Genomic DNA, 19,420 nt, shown 5'->3' on the forward strand with positions numbered 1-19,420 from the left:
CTTGACTGACAGACAACTGAAGTTTCTGTTTTTTTCCCCATGAATAAAGTGCAACCAGACTGCAAGATACTTTCCAACTTTTTCCTCTATAATTGAGTTTTCCCCAGTGCCAAACGTCCCAAATGTTATTAAACCAAAATGATGTTGGAGACTTTTTTTGTTTTTTACCTTGTCATTAAACCTCAGTCCCCAGACTAAAAACAGCCTGAAAATATATCTCAGGGGGAACATAAGAGCATAAGAATGGCCCTACTGGGTCAGACCAAGGGTCCATCTAGCCCAGTATCCTGTCTTCCGACAGTGGCCAATGCCAGGTGCCCCAGAGGGAATGAACAGAACAAGGAATCATCAACAAAAACAACAAGGAGTCCGGTGGCACTTTAAAGACTAACAGATTTATTTGGGCATAAGCTTTCGTGGGTAAAAAACCTCACTTCTTCAGATGCATGGAGAATCATGGGGGACGGGACCCTGGGAGGGGAACAGGAGGGGTACAGGACTCCGGGAAGGGGTACAGGACTCCGGGAAGGGGTACAGGACTCTGGGGAGGGGTACAGGAGGGGGAAGGGACTCCGGGCAGGGGGACAGGACAGAACTCTGGGGAGGGGTACAGGACTCTGGGGAGGGGGACGGGACAGGACTCTGGGGAGGGGGACGGGACAGGACAGGACTTTGGGGAGGGGGACGGGACTCTGGGGAGGGGGACAGGGCAGGACTCTGGGGAGGGGAGGGGAACAGGACAGGACTTTGGGGAGGGGGACGGGACTCTGGGGAGGGGGACAGGACAGGACTCTGGGGAGGGGGACAGGACTCCAGGAAGGGGGACGGGACTCCGGGGAAGTTGCCAGTCGCTGCTCTAGCAAACTGTGCGGCAATGCAGCGCCTGTGGCCCCCGGGTAACCCCATGTGCTCGGGCAGCCCCAGGCTGTGTCTGACCGGGGCCCGGGGGGCAGCCCGGCCCCGCCGCGCCCCGCTCCAGCCCGGCCCTGGCTCTCTTGCAGCGGAACCCACGTGCCGCGCCGCGCGTTTCCAGCGGGGCCCGCCCGGCGCTGGCGCTTCCCCTTCCCCGGCCGGGGCTGGCCGGGCTCCGGCGACGCACGGCAACGGGGCTGGAGGCAGCATGGCCGGCCTGGAGCTGCTCTACGCCTCGCAGGCGCCCGGCCTCTCCCGCCCGCAGGACTCGCTGCTCTGCTTCGTCCACTGGCAGCTGGTCACGCACCAGTACCGCGCGCTGGGCACCGGGGACCAGGTAAGGGGCCCCCGCCTGGGGGGACGGGACGGGCCCCCGCAAGCCCCGGCCCCAGCTCGGCGCCGCCTCGGGGTGCACGCGCTGCAAGGGGGGGTGTATTTCCGGGGCTCCCCCGCAAACCCCCGAGCACAAGCCCGAAGGGGAGGGCGTTGGGTACCCAACGCCCACGGGCGCCGTTGGGAGCTGCGCTGTCAGGTGAAAGGGGAAGGGGCAAAACCGCTGCCCGGTGTCAGGGATCACCCCTGGGGGTGGCGGTGGGAGACAAGAGAGAGACGCTGCCCCCCCCCCCCCCGGTCCCCAAAGGCCCTGGTGCTGCCAAGGTCGGCAGAGCCCCGGGCAGGATGCGGGCCTGGGCATTGCGCATTGTTTGTTGTGCCTGGTCTCCGTGTCCTTCCCCCGACCACTGGGGATTGCACGGACTGTGCTAATGCCCGGATTAGTTTCACTTTTGTTTCCGTGGTTTTTGCTCTGGGGATGGTCCCTACCAGCACCAGGCCGCAGGGTGACGCGTGTTGAGAAATAAATAACCTGCTCCCACCAAATTATCCCCCTTTAGAAACTCAGACTCATTGTTCTGGCGTGAACGTTTATTTTTATAAAACCTAAATTTGAGACCAAATCCCTTGAAAGGGAATATGAGGGTGTTGCAGTCGCAGGCTTTGCTACTTCTTTCCTCTCTACTTGGGGCTTTAAAAACTTGATTTGTTTTTAAAGAATTTGTGCCGTTTGTTTATAATATTTCACTGTTAAAAGATTCCTTTGCTCTCAGATAGACAAAGACAAACCATAACAACCGGATTGTGCCCACATCAACCTTAGTGATGGGAAAGTTATTTTCCTTACGTTTAGGAGCAGCGGAGGCTCTCTGATGCTCCAGGCTGATGGGCGCAGGTGGACCCCCTGCACCGGGCTGGAACGCAGACAGGGGTCAGCCCATGTGGATCAGCTTGCAGGGCCAATCCTGCAGACTCAGCCAAACCTAGGGAGCTGGGTCTTCCCTGAAAAAAAACAGGTGTGTTTTTCCATCGAGACAGCTACCTTGATGTGAGATCCTAGTGCAGACAAAGTACGGGTAGTTCTCACCTCTGTGTACCTTGTCCAGTCTATACCTTCCCCCTGTCTGGGGCTTACCTCTGTTAGCTGTGTTGAGGTGAAAACTACAGTGCCTTGACTCCACTCCAGTGTTATAGTGAGTTATCCATCTCGATGTGAGAACACAGCTGGTTTGTGCAGTGTAGACATAGCTGGGGATTACTCACAGCAGTAAGCATTACATCCGGTAGCAAGTATGGACAGGATTGGGTCCTAAGAGAGCTGTGATGGGTTACATTCACCTTATGTCTGCCCTCTAGAAGGGAAGGCTCTTGGCTGTTAGCTGGCAGAGAAGGTCTTGGCCTGGGGGCTCCTTTAGAAGGAAGTCACATTCACAGTCATCAAGTGCTAATGCCAGAAAATACCCTGATCTTGGGGTCTCTCTAGTTTGCTCATGACCTGGGAGAGGTTTCAAGGATCAGGGGGTAGCCATGTTAGTCTGTATGCACAAAAACAACAAGGAGTCCGGTGGCACCTTGAAGACTAACAGATTTATTTGGGCATAAGCTTTCGTGGGTAAAAAACCTCACTTCTTCAGATGCATAGAGTGAAAGTTACAGATGCAGGCATTATATACTGACACACGAAGAGAAGGGAGTTACCTTATAAGTGGAGAACCAGTGTTGTCAGGGCCTGATGCCCCTCTGCCATGTACATTGGCCAAACCGGACAGTCCCTACGTAAAAGAATAAAAGGACACAAATCGGACATCAGGAATGGTAACACACAAAAGCCAGTAGGTGAACACTTCAGTCTCCCTGGACATTCTATAACAGATTTAAAAGTCACTATTCTTGAACAAAAAAACTTCAGAAACAGACTTCAAAGAGAAACAGCAGAACTAAAATTCATTTGCAAATTTAACACCATTAATTTGGGCTTGAATAGGGACTGGGAGTGGCTGGCTCATTACAAAAGCAGCTTTGCCTTTCCTGGAATTGACACCTCCTCATCTATTATTGGGAATGGACTACATCCACCCTGATCGAATTGGCCCTGTCAGCACTGGTTCTCCACTGGTGAGGTAACTCCCTTCTCTTCATGTGTCAGTATATAATGCCTGCATCTGTAACTTTCACTCCATGCATCTGAAGAAGTGAGGTTTTTTACCCACGAAAGCTGGTGCCCAAATAAATCTGTTCGTCTTTAAGGTGCCACCGGACTCCTCGTTGTTTTTTGGGGAGAGGTTTGTTTGCAGCATTTTTTGTGGTAGTAATTCAGGTTGGCCTGCATGGTAGGCTGCGTCCTGTACAGTGGAACAAGGGGCCCCGATCCCGCAATCGTACCCGTGCAGACAACGATGCAATCCCTTTGGGAGGTTTAAACCTCCTCCCAGATTCCTGTGTCCAGCCGGGATCTGTTCCCGGTGCCCTGTTGGTATCAGCTGGGACTCCAGCTTGTTCTCTCTGATGCCTTTGTGCAGCCGGGTCCCAATGAAAGGAAGTCGGAGCTGCTGCCGGCCGGGTGGAACGCCGACAAGGACCTGTACACGCTGCGATACAGGTCCATGGACGACCGCCACGAGCTCCTGCTGAAGGCGATCATGGTGGACACCAGCATGATTCTCAACGTCATGGTGAGGCTCCCAGCTGGCTGGGTGCTATGTAAGGATCGGTCCCTGCAGGGAGTCTCAGCTCCCCAGGAGGTGGGGAGTCAGTGCCACCCCCTGTAAGGGAGGAGAGGCAAAGAATAAGAGCTGTGACTCACTTGAGCATCCATTTTCCTGGTCTCCTATGTCCCACAATGCCCTTGGCGCCTATTGAGTGGGAGGCGCTCAACGAGAAACCCAGCTGGCTAAAGCGTGGAGAGGGGGCCAGTGTGGCCCAGGTCCTGTGCTGGCTGCATGCGATTCGGTGTCACTGACGTCAGGAAGGCGCTCAGGATACATGTCAGGGCGGAGCTTGGCACGTAACGTCCTCAAAAGCGTGCAGAATGCTGTGTGCTTGGGAAGTCATGTAGAGCTCGCCGCTGGTGTAAATCAGTGTCGCTTATGGCCTGCCATGGAGCAGTGCCTTTTCCCCCCAGCCGAGGAACTGGCCCTGGAAGTGTTGTGTCCAGGGTGAAGCAGCAAGCTAAGGTCAAACATCCATTCGGTTGAAGCTGTGACGTCGTTACTGCTCGGCCCACGCCGGCGGATGAGTTGCAGCCTTTGTGCGTCTTGTGGAATTCCGGATCCTTGTTGCCTGCTCTGTCACCCCCGTCCCCTGTGTAATGACACCTCTCCTCCTGATCGAATGCGGGCTCAGTACCTGTCTAACCCTCTGCAGTCCAAGCAGGGAGAGCTGGAAAAGAGCCTTCTCAATCCACTGCAAGTTGGTTGCACTTGGGTTTAGACAGCTGGGAATCCAGACATATGGATTCTGCACTGACAAGTGCCAGTAGAGGAGCAAACTCCAGTGATTGCTCCTGCCTCGGATTCCCCCCCCACCCCGTTCTGCTGTTGTCTGCTCCTCCCCCCCAACCCCACACATGAGCTTAGCTGCTGAGGCAGCGTTTTGTTTGTCCTTCCCCAGGATTGCAGCTCAAAGCAGGTGGCGGATTTGACCTTGACAGTGGCAGATTACATCGACCCGGAGCACTTGGATGATTTCCACAGGTAACTGCGTTTCATGGAGATTCTCCACACAAGTGTCTGAGCCCTCGGGGAGGGGAGGCAGGCGAAGATCGGGGCAGGGGAGGAGAGGGTGCGTTAGGAGGAACCTGAGGGACTCTTTGCAGATAAAGCTTCAATACCCCCCACATGTTCTCCTCCTCCTCTGTTCCCAGATGGCACCCCAAGCTCAGGCTGGCAGAAAAGGGGGAGTTAGGCCACATGGCCTCTGGGAGCTCGCTGCTTTGGGAGTTCTAATCCCAGCTGAGCCTCTGGCTGGCTCTGTAACTTTATTTCCAGAGCGCTGACCGTCATGTGTTCCCTGCATGAAAGCCTAGACCCTGCCCCAAAGGAACTTGCAGCCTGAATCCACCACAGTACAGGCCTATGCTGTAGGGGGAAGGGATAGCTCAGTGGTTTGAGCATTGGCCTGCTAAACCCAGGGTTGTGAGTTCAATCCTTGAGGGGGCCACTTAGGGATCTGGGGCAAAATCAGTACTTGGTCCTCCTAGTGAAGGCAGGGGGCTGGACTCGATGACCTTTCAAGGTCCCTTCCAGTTCTATGAGATAGGTATATCTCCATGTATATGCTACTGACTTGCTGTGGGGAAAGTGATTGTACTTCCTTAGATGTTTGCATGCAGCCCTCCGTGTGTAACCGTGGGGAGATTCTGACCTTGAGAGCACTTAGACTGTGGAATAGTCTCCTGAGGGAGTGGATGCGCCATGGCTTGGGACATCGGACACAAGGCTGGACAGAGCACCCGACGTGTGTTGTAGGGAGCAATGCTGCATCAGCGGGGGAGGGCTGTATTATCTGATAGGGATTTTTCCCCCCACCTCCAAGTTCCGTGATTCTCTGCTGCAAAGCTGGGTGAAGATCAGACTTGCCCAGCTGCTCTCTGCTTAATGCCTGAATGCTGCGTCTCACCCAAGATGTCAGCAAACGCCCGTGCCGTGGGTCTTGAAATTGTTCCATTCTGGCATTTTTAGCTTCCGTTTTACCAGAGCCCCTGAAAGCCCTGTTTGTGCTGCCGCCAGCCCCTCCATTTGCAGATAAGGAAATCTTAGACGGCTTGGACACCAGCCAGCAATTCCAAACAAGAAACAAGCCCAAATCCACCGTTTGTTCTGTTCCCTCTCCCGCTCTGACATCTGCAGGCAATCTGGCCAGGGACGCGGGATGAACGTGCCATGGGCACTGCTGGGGAGTTGGAAAGGACAGTTCTGTGTGTGTGTCATGTTGGGGGCCCATCGCACCATTGTATTAGGGCCTTTCCCACCAAACCCTTCCTAGCAGGGCCCTGGGTGCTGTCCGTTGTCAGCCTTGACTCTCCCTCTCGCCCCTGCAGGGTGTACAAGAACGTCGAGGAGCTGCAGACCAGGGTTGTCACAGGCATCATCTCTCCGTTGGGGGCTCCCAAAGAGAAGGGCGACCCCAAAAAGGAGCCCAAGCCTGAGAAGCCGGTCCCGCCTGCCTCCACTCAGGATTATGACCCCTTAAGGATTCCTCCCTGGCAGCCTCTCGGTGGCCGGCAGCCATCCTGGTGAGTGAGATGCTGGCGAGGGGATGGGGGCGTAGCCTGCACTTCTTTCAGATGAGGTGGGGGGCAGGAAAGCAGTGACGGAGCATCCGGCCCTTCATGGTTCCTTCCCGCACCCGCCCACACCAGCCTCTGTCACAGACGTGTCCTCATGGGCACCGGTGCACGGTCTAGCTCTGTGTCACACGTTTAGTCCTCGGAGGGATCCAAGCGATGCAGGAGGGGGATTCTTTAAAACAGCCCGTGTCCTGACACCCCAATCAGGCCTGCTTATAAATCCCATGCTTCTGGTTCACCTGCGGGCTGATCCCGACCCTCGGAGGCTGTTGGCATGGGGCTCTAGCTGGCTTCCCTCTAAGCTGGCCCACCAGTGGGAGGTCTTGTCTGGAGCTTGGGACCCCACCCTGTGCTTTGGGTGAGATGCTGCCAGAGTTGGCCACCTGGGAGAAGAGTGAGGTAACATCCCACCCCACCCCCCCAGCATGGATAAGGCACCTGTGTTGCTCGGCCCCTGTGCCATGGCCTTGCCCCCTTGCCTAGGGGTTCAGGGGGCCCCTTCCCCTCCCATCCCTGAGCATCAGGGGTAGCAGCTTGAGGTAGAGTGTGCAAACCCCATGTTGGACCAGGGCAGGAAGGGATTAATGGTCTGGCCCAGACACGGGCTGAAATCTGCCCCATGCCACACGATCTGTCAGGAATGTCCAAGCTGGGGGGAGGGCCCTGCAGCCAGCGTCAGGAGGACACAGGACAGTGAGGGAAGCAGGCCGGTCTCTGAGGTCTGCCGTGCCTAGGGGGGCTGGGTGTGCAGGGTTGGTGGGACAAGGGGCTGTCATGGGGAGAGGAAGGCCCCATTAGCTGGCTGACGGCTCAGTGATGGGAGAGCTGGCCACGTCTATGCTAGGGATGGGCGGTCAGTTCGGGCTGCTGAGTCCAGCGGGGCGGCTTGTGGCAGTGCTGGCCAGTAGGCTCGAGGGTTGCACAGCCTAGCGCTTTGTGACTGAAGGCGGGAGGGCAGATGGCAGAGCTCCCTTTGATCCCCGGAGGGGGCTGGGATCTGGTCGGGGAGCCCCTGCTGGACGAGCCTAGAGCTGTGTTCGGGGGGGTGGGGGTTAGAACGGGGACCCTGCCTGGCTGTGGCAGAGAGAGCAGTTCGTCCAGGGTTTGCCCAGCAGTGCCTCCCACGCTGCCAGGGGCTGAGCGCGGCTGTGCAGGTGCAGGTGCAGAAGGCTTATGGGAGGGAGAGGAAAAGCCTTTTGACTTTGCTTCCCTTCTCGATGATCTTCCTTCGGACCAGCTCGTGAGCACAACATCCCGGATGGAAAACCGTGACGCTGCAGCCACACTGCCAGCTCCCCGCCGCCGCCCCCAATGCGAGGGATCAGTCTGTGGGCTCCTGTGCCCTGATAATCTCTTTCCCTGGGATAGCAGAGGGGCAGGGCTCTTTATTCTCTCCCCTCCCCCGCACTCCCCTTTAACCAAGTGCCAGGTAGGAAATCAGAGCCTGCTGTGGCTGTCCAGAGCGCCGTCATCACTCCCCACTGTCCCTGTGACGGCGCCTGCAGAGCTGGTCCCTCGAGAGATCCGAGGGACAGTCCGTAGCATCTTACCCCTGGTTCCTGTCACACCGCTGCTGTTCATGCCCCAGGTGCTGGAGTTCTGGGGCTGCCGGGGGGCTGGGGGGGTCCAAGACATGGCTGCCAATGGCTGGCTTGCCTTGGAGCAGGCGAAGGGTGCAGCGTGCAGTTGTAAACCCCTCGTCGTGAACCCCAGAAACAAAAGGCACGGCGTGAGTGTTGAAAGCTGGGTCTGAGCTCCCGCTGGGCACCGTCACATTCCCTACCAGGCCCCCACACCCTGCCCTCCTCTCGCGCTCGTGGGAGCCGGGTTTCAGTGGCAGTGGCTGTGCTGTGGTTTGGGAGCCAGTCCCTGTACTGCTGGGCTCGCCTGGCCCCTCTCAGGCTCTGCCCAGGGCTGTGTTAGCAATTTGCCGGGAGCTCCAGGCCTGCAGCTGCCTTTCCATAAAGCGGAGCAGATGGCAGCCGCCTGCACCCCCTAGCACGGAGGGGTGGTAACTGCAGAGTCCTGCGTACCAGGCTGCTTGGCTCCGGTGGGGCGATGTGTGCTGCCACCTGTAGTCTCCCTCAGTCCCACGTCTGCACCAATTAAAGCCGCAGGCCACCTCACAAAACACCATTAGCGGCACACTGCCCTGGTGACATTCTGGTAACACCAGTCTGCACAGCGAGGTCACTCGATTGTTCCTGTCATCTGTAATGTGGACCCAGCTACAGCAGAGAATCGCCCCTGAGCACAGCCACCTTCTCCGGTGGCCCGCTCTGCTGGTCACACGGGCACACGCATCTGCCTGGGCTCTCAATCTTGCCTGTCCCCTGTGCACTCTCTTCCATACCCCGTACCCACCTGCCGAGGAAATTGACACCTCTCACTGGGGTAATTGTGTCTTGTGTTTCAGGCCTGATCCCCGGGACCCCTTTTCTGTGGGCGGAGAGGACCTGGACCCCTTTGGGTGAGTATCCCCGAGAGAGGAGCGTGTGGGGAGTGACTGAAATAACTCGGATTGGCCTCACTGGTGCGTTCAGTGAAGTGTCTCCAACAAGGACGTCAGTAAAACAGTTCTTGTGTGTGAACTGCCCAGGGACCAAGAGCTGGTTCTAAACCGAAATATGGTTTTAATATTGTACTAAGATTCTGTCTCTCACATAGCTGATTGGTTGGAATCTGCGTCGGTTTAATAATCAGCTGGTATTCATTTAACATGCAGTAATTCCTCCAGTAAATCAAAGCTAAAGACATCATTACGTGAATTTAAGCCTCCAATTGAAAATGTTGCTTTGTCTAGCCCGCGGATTCTCCAGCCCCCTCTGGATCTGCAGGGCTGTTCTGACATACCCAAGGGCAGAGAGGAGAGACAGCTGCCCGAGGAGATGGGAGCCATAGGGAGGGATGCTGCAGGGTGCCTTGCTTCTGCTCTGGGGCTCCGGCTCCATTTGGGGAGGAAGCGGGAGAACCGGACCCATCATTTTCCATTCCAGTAAAAGAACAATGTAACCAAAGTCAAACCAGTCCATGGGAACACTACCCAGCTCATTATGGAGTCCTGGAAGTCCTGCCATTCGGAGCCTCTGGCTGACCAGGATCAGATTTATTTCTCCTTGGAGGGCTTTGTCCTGCAAGGGTTGGCTAGAAAGGGATCTTCTGGAAATGTTCCTTGGAGGCTGGAAAGAGGAGCTTGCAGCGGAGGGCTAAGAAGGTGGCTGGAAAGCAGCCCTGCATACCACAGGGAAGGGGAAATCAGGACGAGTCCTTGCCACCCCCCTTCCCATCTCTCCTAAAGAGATTTCTTTCTTGAATGTATATAGCATCTTGATCCAAAGTGGGCACCTGCTGGAGGCAGATTTTGAGCCCCAGGACCTCTACGTAGGATCCGTGGGACTTTCCATGAGCAGCTAGCTGTCATAAAGGCGCTTACTGTGGCTGATGTTAATTATTTTTATTGTGGTAGCATCCAGAGGCTCCAGCTGAGATCAGACAGTACGAGGACAGTGCACAGCATGACACAGCTGCAAGGAGCTGAGGCTGGCAGAACTGGTCTAGCAAATGGCTTCCAGGCACGGCTTTGGAAAAGGTTCCAGGCCACTGATCCCAAAGAAGGGGTCTGGGAACTCTTGCAACATTGCATTGGGGTGGAGGGGGAGAAAATCTTGCATTTAATCAGAGACCGCCAAAAGCATAGAGCTAAATGAACCTCAAGAATAACAATCAAGCAGCAAAGGAAACCAAGGCAGGGGTGTCTGACAAGTCCGAAAACAGCCCAGGTCTGCAGCAGCGGGGGTCTGACTCACTGCTGTCTCCAATATTCTCACAGCTGGCCTGGGTCTCCTGAATCCTTTGAGAAGCTGGAGGAATATAGAACCTGCCCCTCTGCTAAGCCTCCCCCTGTTCGTTGCTCAGCCCCCTCTGGAGGTGGCTAGTGGGACTGCAAAAGATGCAGGTGCCTATTTTGCAGTTCTTCGTGGGTGAACAAACAGGCTGCATTAAGGACAGCAAAGGGGCTTGTCATTTCCCAGTGCACGTCACGGTAGAACATGTGTTAACTGACGCTACTTAGCACTCTGGGCAGTGTGCACCCCAGTGTGAATTCATCACAGCCCCCTGACAGGATGTTCACTACGACAGCCCTTGTCTGCACGGAGTGCTAAGCCATGTTTTACATCATGTTAGTGCACATGTGTTCTAACACTGCGGAATTTCCCAGTGTAGACGAGTCCAAAGGGTAGGAGGGGGCCGATTCCTTTTCACCCTAAGGCCCCTTTACATGGCTGGAGCAAACCACAGGGGCCTTATTGTAAATGAGAACAAGGCGGGAAGTCTCATCCTTGTATACTTCCATACCCGTCTAGGCCCCCCAGCCTCGTGTTCACACCTAACTGCGTACTCTTGTTCTCACTGAATTACTCTCCTCAGCACGTATTCTGCTGCGCTGTACGCACGCATTCCCATCCCATCCATAGTCACACGCTTCGCTTTAACAATGGGAATCAGATTTCCAGGCTGCTCATGGAGCAGTGAGCCAAGCTCGGAGTAGACGGGAGCTGGTTACTCTTATCTCCAATTAGAGCTAATTGTGATCCTGCTCTCATCATGCTTTCTTCTTCCTCCCAGGGGCCGGAGGGGCGGTATGATCGCTGATCCACTCCGCTCCGGATTTCGAAGGCCTCTTATTGACCCATCGTCAGGTCTCCCAAACAGGCTTCCTCCTGGGGCCGTTCCACCAGGTGCCAGATTCGACCCATTTGGACCAGGGGGCGGCCGTCCTGCCGGGTGGGTATCTGGATGTGCGTGTACGTTGCTTTACTGGCTATAACCGTGCTGGCGTTTTCCTGATGTTCGCAAACTGCACCCAACTCTCTGGACTCTTGTGGAGTGGGGAGGGGGGGAGTTTTCACTCTGTAACTCTGCTCTCTACATTCCAATCCTGTTGCAGGCCAGATCCAGATCACCTTCCCCCTCCGGGATACGACGACATGTTCATGTGAGGACGTTCCCGACTCAGACTTCACTGAGAGAGAAGCACCTTTTCCCCACCTTTCCCCTTTTTGGAAGACTCTCTTCAGCAGTAGTTTTCTCCCCGGGCACTAGAGTCTTTCCCTACACTGCAGATCAGCTTTAAAGGGTTCACTGCATATATAACAGCGGAGAAGGCAGCGTGTGGATCTCGTCTCTCCGCCTGATCCCCCGGGGAAATCCCTAGCCGTTTGTAATCTAACACCTGTTGAAACATGACTGCCGTGCGCTAAGAACAGAAAGCTGCTTGGGGTGTGTTATTCAGAACTGGAACTGCCCTATGAGAACTGTATTGAAAAAATGTCATTTCCTTTGCTTTCCTTGTATCGCCTTCTCTGGACTGACGTGATGTGTGCTCTGGGGTTTACTCAGCTGTTTGTTGCTAGAGAGAAACATTCACTCCCCACCACCTGTCTGGTAACGACTCGGTCTTGACGAGCTTGCCGGTGCAGAGTCCCCCATTCCATTCTTGCTCCCAGCTGGCCACGTGTACGTCTCAGACAGGCCTGGCCTAGAGCGCAGTGAGCTCCTGAGGCGTTGCTGCAGGAAGCTGCAGTGTGAGCAGGGCTTGTAAAGGCATCTGTGGTTTCTCCTCTGCTCTGTGCTCACCTTGGCCCTTCAACTGCCAGTTGAGTAACGGGTTAGGAAGGGCTGAATGGGGCAATGGATTAATTCTTCCAATTTCTGCCTCTAGAGCAACATGGCCAGATCCTCAGCTGGTGTAGCTAGACCTACTTGCATTGGCTTCAGTGGGGCTACATTGATTTATACCCGCTGAGCATCTGGCCCCTAGATCTAAAGACACCAACATGCAATCTAGTCAATTAAAAAAAAAAGTCACCATTAGTTTCAGATCCTGCCCCTGCATCTCCCTTGCTGGTTTGTGAGGTTCTTATGACCACGTGTCTGTTTTTAAGTCTCTCTCCCCTGTTGCTGAGAGGGAATCTTACACAGACATCGGGAAGATGGCATTGACTGTATCCCAAGTGCTGTCAAACGCACAAAGGGAACTAGCTGGGGACATGCATAAAGATGGAGAATGTTTTTTCTCCGCCCGTGCTCAGTCGAATCTGGAATAACTCCGTTTGTCTTGGTGGAGTCCCTGTGTGCCAAAATTACATTGGAGTAGCTGAGATCAGGTTGAGTTTCTGGGTGGGGTGATGTAAGAATGAGGGGGGGGTCGTTTAGAGCTGTTGTGCTTTGACTTCCCTTGTGTTTTACAGGAGGGATTTTTCAGGTGGCTGTTCTTCGTTTCGTTAATTCAGTCACACCAGGCTAGTATGTTAACAGGACAGTTCCAGTCCTCTGCCGATCCTGTCCAGTCGAATTCAGTGGTGTCAGTTTTCCAAAGTGACTACTGATTTGGGGTGCCGCTGTGTCTGAGGTGCCTTAGAGGGGCCTGATTTCAGAGGGCAGGTACCAAGCACAGTCTGAAAATCCTGCCCTGTTGCAGGATCATTATGCTGGGACCCAGCGTTGTTAGTTACTTTTGAAAATTTAAGTGACTGATTCTCCTGATGCTTCTCTTGGTTTGAATTTTTTTTAAAGGATCTGATAACTAAAATAAAAACTGGGTGCACTGCTGCTTGTGCGCTTCCTGGACTCTGCTCCCTCCTCTGACTTAAGACAACGAGGCAACTTCTCCAAATTTCAGCACTTCCATTGTTGCTTCAATGACAAAGCAAAGGTTTCCTCAGGCTTCCCCACCCTCTCACTTCCCTTCCTGGTTAGAAATTTCAGATTGTTGCGGCCAGATCCATGTGATTTTTTATGAGTAGAAAATCCAGGCTGTGAAACAAATTAGTCACGCCTGTTACCTTCTCCCCCAGCAGCAGTACTGGGCACTTTGCTTGGAAGACAAGGTATCTGTGTGAGGTGAATGTCCAATCCAAGGAAAGATCAGCATTACCTGTGGCTACTGAGTCTAAAATCACTGGATCTCCTGGGTCCTAGGTGCCATACTCAGGCAATTGTGTCCCAAAGGAGAAAGCAAAAGGGGGGAAATAAATCCTTCCCTTCTTGATTTTTTACACACACACACACTCTCTCTCTCTCTCTCTCTCTCTCTCTCTTCCTTTTCAACCCCCTTGCAGACAGGTGCAGATGATAACAGCTGAGTTCCCAGCACATTATGGCTCTCAGGGTAGTTGTGCTGGGAACTGAGGATGGGTTAGAGAGGATCAGCCGGCGGTATCAATTCAGCACCGTGGCCAGCTCCTGCATCAGGGATAGTGATTCCTTCAGTCTCCTGCCCTCGCCACCTATGCTGCAATTTCATATTCTTCAAGCACCCTCGCCCTCCCCTCGCAGACTCCTCTCCTTTGGAGCTGGGGCTATTCAATGCCCTTTCAGAGGCTCTGTGATTGTTTCAGGTAGCTATAAAGAGAGAAGCAGGTTTTGCCCGTTGGTAACCGGGGCTTTTCAAAGATCCTAGAAAAGTTTAGTACAACAAGTGAAACTGTCATTTCCATCCCTTCCTTACAGGAGTGTGTGGAGCGGGGAGGGGGATAATCTGCTCAGTTGTGAGCTACGGCTGCCTCTTGCATTTCCCTGCTCTCCCAACGGTGGGGGTAGAGCGGACAGAGGCTGCGTGGGGCATTGAATTGAATTTTAACAAGCCGGTCCCGGTATTTAAAGGGAGGGCCAGTAGGAAGTTCTGGCTCCTGAGTGGCAAATGCGTTCCTCTGCTGTCTCTCTTGCCAGGAGGACTGTGCACTTTTATTGGCTAATGCCACTTGCAGAGCAACAGCTGGCTTGGTGCTTAATGCTTGCGTCCGGCACAAATCATCCCTAAGTGCCAGAACAGAGGCGCGGGTGAGATCCCAGTGTCATTGCGTGGGATGGGCAGAGCTTGACAATCCCCCCGTTCCTCCATTTCCCCACCCTCGGAATAGCCAGGAGAAGAGATAGAGAAGCCCGCAGCCACCCTGCTCTGAGAGATTAGCCACTCAAGCATGGATAGTCTGATCCAAAGCAGCCCCTCCCTGGCAATAAAGGGACAGCTGGGTGTGCGCAGGCAAGGTTAAGGGATTTCTCATGCAGCGAGAGGAAGGCTGCTTCGCCTCAGAGAGCAGCAGGACTCCTGCTGCCCTGCCTGTGGTGGGGAGAGCACATGCCCTGCTCCTGTGTGTGTAAGGCCTGATCCAGCAAGGAGCTTTTAGTCAGTGCTCCTGGGGTTCCACCTGACAGCACCCTCAGCTCCCACAGCAGCCAGTGCTCTGAGCTTTGCTTGTTCCGACCTCTCTCTGCGATGGAAGCAGTGAGGCCCTTTAGTCCCTGCTCACGTGTGCAATAGCTAAAGAACCCCAGCAAAGCCCCCGTCACGGTCCCCAGTGCAAGACCCCAGTTTGCTTTCCTGCTGTGCTGCAGCTGAGTCAGCGACTACACTGGCGCAGAACAGGCCAGACCCCTCCTCTGCGTCCTCTCCCCACATGTCTCACCTGCCCTGCTGCAGCTGGGCCTACCTGTGTAGCTCACAAGGGGCTCCCACCCAGCCAGCACCCTCCCTTGCCCCGCTGAAACGTTTGCCCTAGAATGGCCAGTGGTGGTAGCAAAGAGGGGGGTTGGCTCTCTCCTGTGGGTGGCTGCGAGGCAGAAAGGGGGTAGATTGTATTTGACAGGGTGGTTATCTATAGAAAGAGCCTGGGCAGAAAGCCCCAGTTCTAAACCTGTCTCTGCCACTGATTTCCTCTGACTTTGGGCAAGTCAGTTCACCTCCCTGTGCCTCAGCTTCTCCCTCTGTGAAATAGGGGTAATACTACTGCAGAAGGGCATTGGGTTCTTCTGTAGACCCAGGAGGTGCTGTGGATGCTCCTGAGGAGGCATTAGATTTTGCTCTTGTGAAGAGGAAAAATCTCAGGCCGAACCCTTTGACTCTGCGCACGGCTAGGACAGCAGAACTCCCCCTGTCTTGTGCCCTTTCAGTTCTCAGTGCCCACCGTGCTCGGCCACCTACAGAACGCAGTTTAAATACCGGCCAGCTTATCTGCAAGTCAATTAGCCGCACCCCCTTATTCAACCCACTGATCATCTTAGCCCTGCAGTTTCTGAAGCAGTGGCCTTCTCAACACTGTGCTCTCCTCTGCAGGAGGCATTGCTTTTCTCCTGGCTGAATTAATCATGCTCTGCAACCTTTGGGGAGGAGGAAAAATACAGCCTGCTTTGATGAGGCCAATTAAAGTCAGTTGAGCTCTTGTGTGAGAGGGTGTTTTTTCTCTGTATCAACATTCCTTTGGCTGCAGTATTTAACCCCAGCTGGTTCATGGCTCTGTGATGCTGGAGGGGAAAAGACAAACGGATACATTTAAAAAGGCAGTTTGACTTGGCCTCTCATTTTGTAACAATATAGAGTCAGACCACTGGTCTCCAAAGCCCCTCATCCTGGCTCTGAAATCCTCACTGTGGATAATAAGGGGGAGACTTTCACAAATGAGTACGTGTCCCATGTTCCTAAATCCCCTTGTCACTTTAGAAATCCATAGAACAACCTGCTCATAGGGGACATTTCTTACTGGCCCCCATTGGAGAGTAGCAGCTCATGGCTCAAAGCAGAGGGATTTATGTATGAGCTGCTCAGAATCTGTCAACACGGTCAGAAATGTTGACAAGTATAATAGGAAAAATGTTTCCCCAATTTAACAATTTCCTCCCGATTTTTCAGCCAGTTCAAGTTTGTCTCCCTTATTTTAAAGCCCTATCAAAGCAAAGGTGACCTCTTCCTTATCTGTATAACTGGCTAGTCCTTTTTGAGAATCCTACAAAGCATTTGTCCTGAAGGAGAGTTTCTGGCAATGAGTTCCACAGATTAATTCTATGTGCTGCTTGGGGGGCGGGGGAGGGAAGTCCTTTTTCCAGTTTTAAACGTACTGATGGTGCAGAGCTATGAACAGAGCCAATATATGAAGGGTAGCACCCAAAGCCTTTGTCATTGGTTGGGAGCATGTGCCAGGCGTTTCCCATTTAAGACAAGCAAAAGCTAATGGGAAATGAGAATTGTTACCAGCTGGAGAAAAGGGAGAGCCAATAAGCAAGAGGCACTCTAAATTGGCTCTAAGGGGCTGGCCCCAGAAGGACATGCTGGGGGGGGGGGGGGGGGAGTTGCTATACGAAGGTAACCCTGAACTAGGTGGAGTTAATGACAGGGCAGCTGGAGCAGGGGTTCTGCTATACTGTGTTTACGATCACTCTGGGGCTGGTGCACAACAGGGAAAGAACCAGCTTGACTTTCAGATTCCTGGGTGAGGTTGCAGGGCTCTGTGAGAACTGGGGTGAAGGGGGTCATGCCTCATGGTCCGAGTCGGGAGCCAGAAACGAGCCGGGATTCAGAGCGGGAGTCCACGGCAGGAGTCAAAGCTGGAGTCCGAGTCATGGGTGGAGCAGAGGAGGATCTGGGATAAGGAGAGCAGAGAACAGTTCCTGCTGCTACTTATCCAGCAGACCGTCTGCCCACTGGGATTACAGAGCGACCACTGGACAGCTGCCGGGCTCCGCAGCCGCCCAGCTCTCTAGAAGGTGGATTTCAGATAATCACTGTGTGATTGTGCTTTCCAAAGCCCCATGCAGTGCTGATACAGCACTCGCTGCGTCAGGCAAATGGGAGAGCCTTCAATTCTCTGCAAGGGCAAAGAAGTGACATGAGCTTCGGCCCTGCCGCCGGCCCTGCCCAGGGCCAGACAGTCATTTTTGTTGTCAGAAGGGGGTCATGGTGCAATGAAGTTTGAGAAATGCTGAGTTAGAGAGCTGGGTCACGCCACCAGGCCTCGGTACTCCCTTTCCATTGTCACATCTCTTCCTACTATGTTCTCTCTGCTGTGTCCCACTCCTCCCTTGTCTTCAGTACCCCTTCGCCCCCCTAGAGAGACCCCCACTCTGTACGCTATCCAGATGCGCCTTGGTGGCTCCCTGACTCCCTCTGCCTGTCTCTTTTCCCCAACAGCTCGCTCTGCTGTTCTCTCTTGCACCCGCTAACACTGTGCTCCCTGTGTTATAAGTGCCTAGAGAGACTGGAACTGAAATCAACAATTGCTCTTTATGAATCACTATGCCTATCACACTGCTTGTGTCTGTGGCTCTTCGGAGGCTGAAATTTGTAGATGTCAAGGCCAGAAGGGACCATTACATTCACCTTGTCTGACCTCCTGCATAACCCAGGCCATAATTCCTGCCCTGAGCCCATCACTTCTGGTTGAGCAAGACATGGCTCAGGCAGCAAACTCCTCCTGTGAGTGCAGTGCTGGGAAAGGAGACAGCCCAGACCTCTCCTACCCTCTGTTCATCCCTGAAATGAATGGGGCAAGTGTCCCGGTGCTGCCCTGCCAGCGTGCTGCACTTCTGAGCTAAAGGGACTCTCATCCCATTTACCCGTTTTACATACTGGTACAACAAGAGCTTTCTTCCAGGCTTCTGGAACTTCCCCTGTGTTCCAAGACTTATCAAAAATCAACACTGAAGCTCCAGCAAGCTCCTCGGCCAGCTCTTTTAAAACTCTTGGATTCAAGTTATCCAGACCTGCTCATTTATAAATGTCTAACTTTAGTAGCTGCTCTTTAACATCCTCCTGAGATACTAGTAGGATGGAAAGAGTGTTGTTATACGATATGACTGCATCATCAGTTTTCCCCCCAATACAGGACAGAAATATTTATTGAACAATTCTGCCTTTTCTGCATTATTATTGATAATGTTATCATTTTCATCTAGGAACAGACCAATACCATTTTTAGGATTCCTTTTGTTCCTAAAATATTTTAAAACACCTTATTGTCCTTAATGCTGCTGGCCATAGAGTTCCCTTTGCTTCCTTTATCAATTTTCTATAATTCCTAGGTTCTGAAGTATATTCATTACTATTAACTTCCCCTTTCTTCCATTTGTTTTATATAAACATTTTTATAGCTGCCTTCATTTCCCCTCTAAACAAGATCAATTTTTAAATCAACATGGCCTTCTTCTTTGATTGTGTCTTTTTGAACATCTAGTAGGGTGTTCTTAAACAATTCCTACTTGTCATTCACATTTTTTGGATTGAATTCTTCCTCCCAGCTGATTTGGCTTGTAATAGTTTTCAGCTTTGTGAAACTGTCCTTTTTCCTCCCACGCATTCTAGAGAGGTGCATAAGGAGCCAATCATCCTGTTCCCTGATCTGGTGGTCCGTAGCAGACATCAACTAATACCCCATTTGTGATTTATCTGTTCATCCATAAACATTCAGGATAATTTTCTTCCGTGTTACCAGTGACTCAGAAACAGGTAATGCCATTTTTGACATAAAGTGCTTGTCCTCCTCCCCTTTTGCCCACTCAATCCTTCCTAAAAAGGTGACAGCCATTGATTTTAACATTACAGTCATATACATCTTCCCAGCAGGTTTCAGTAAAACCAACTAGATCAAATTTATGCTCACTAATATGCAATTCCAATTCCTCTTGTTTATTACCAAGCTCCTAGCATTGGTGTATAAGCAACGTAAGAATTTCTTCTCTTCACATCCTTGGGTGTCTTGACTGATTTTGTTCTCAGCATCTTGATTTTGTTCTAAATGAATGCCTCTTTGTTTCCTCTTTTCACCATCCCCGTTTGTTCTGCGGTTAACACCCTCCTCCTGCGAATCACGCCAACAGGTTTCAGGAATGCCAACTAGCTGGAATTTATGCTTATAAATCAGCAATGCCCATGCCTCTTGTTTGGCACCCAGGCTCAGGCAATTAAAGAATTTCTTCCCTTCACATCCTTTGGTTCCTTGATTAATTTTGTTCTCAACATCTCAGTTTTGTCCACAACCTGGCGTTGGCTGGTAAAAAATCCCCCAGTGCCTTCTCCCATCCTGCCCAAAGAAGAGCGGGGAGGCTGCAGGTCAGGCC

At 53.0% G+C, this 19,420-nt stretch overlaps 1 protein-coding gene across 1 annotated transcript; it reads left to right on the top strand.

Moving 5' to 3' along the window:
* The first annotated feature begins 1,078 nt into the window (after window positions 1-1,078).
* Window positions 1,079-13,144, top strand: PSMF1 (proteasome inhibitor subunit 1). The gene is made up of 7 exons (XM_065414218.1): window positions 1,079-1,249; window positions 3,765-3,917; window positions 4,855-4,937; window positions 6,284-6,478; window positions 8,949-9,002; window positions 11,159-11,317; window positions 11,481-13,144. The coding sequence occupies exons 1-7, from the start codon at window positions 1,121-1,123 to the stop codon at window positions 11,530-11,532; spliced, it is 825 nt and encodes a 274-aa protein (XP_065270290.1). The 5' UTR covers window positions 1,079-1,120; the 3' UTR covers window positions 11,533-13,144.
* The last annotated feature ends 6,276 nt before the right edge of the window (window positions 13,145-19,420 follow it).

Source organism: Emys orbicularis, chromosome 12 (genome assembly GCF_028017835.1).
Source record: "Emys orbicularis isolate rEmyOrb1 chromosome 12, rEmyOrb1.hap1, whole genome shotgun sequence".
NCBI classification, from domain to species: Eukaryota; Metazoa; Chordata; order Testudines; family Emydidae; genus Emys; species Emys orbicularis.

Bases quoted from the DNA above. Each gene is read 5' to 3' on its own strand.
- PSMF1 (XM_065414218.1), top strand. From the start codon at position 1,121: ATGGCCGGCCTGGAGCTGCTCTACGCCTCGCAGGCGCCCGGCCTCTCC. The intron at 3,918-4,854 runs GTGAGGCTCCCA...GTCCTTCCCCAG, and splicing joins GCATGATTCTCAACGTCATG to GATTGCAGCTCAAAGCAGGT. The intron at 9,003-11,158 runs GTGAGTATCCCC...TCTTCCTCCCAG, and splicing joins GAGGACCTGGACCCCTTTGG to GGGCCGGAGGGGCGGTATGA.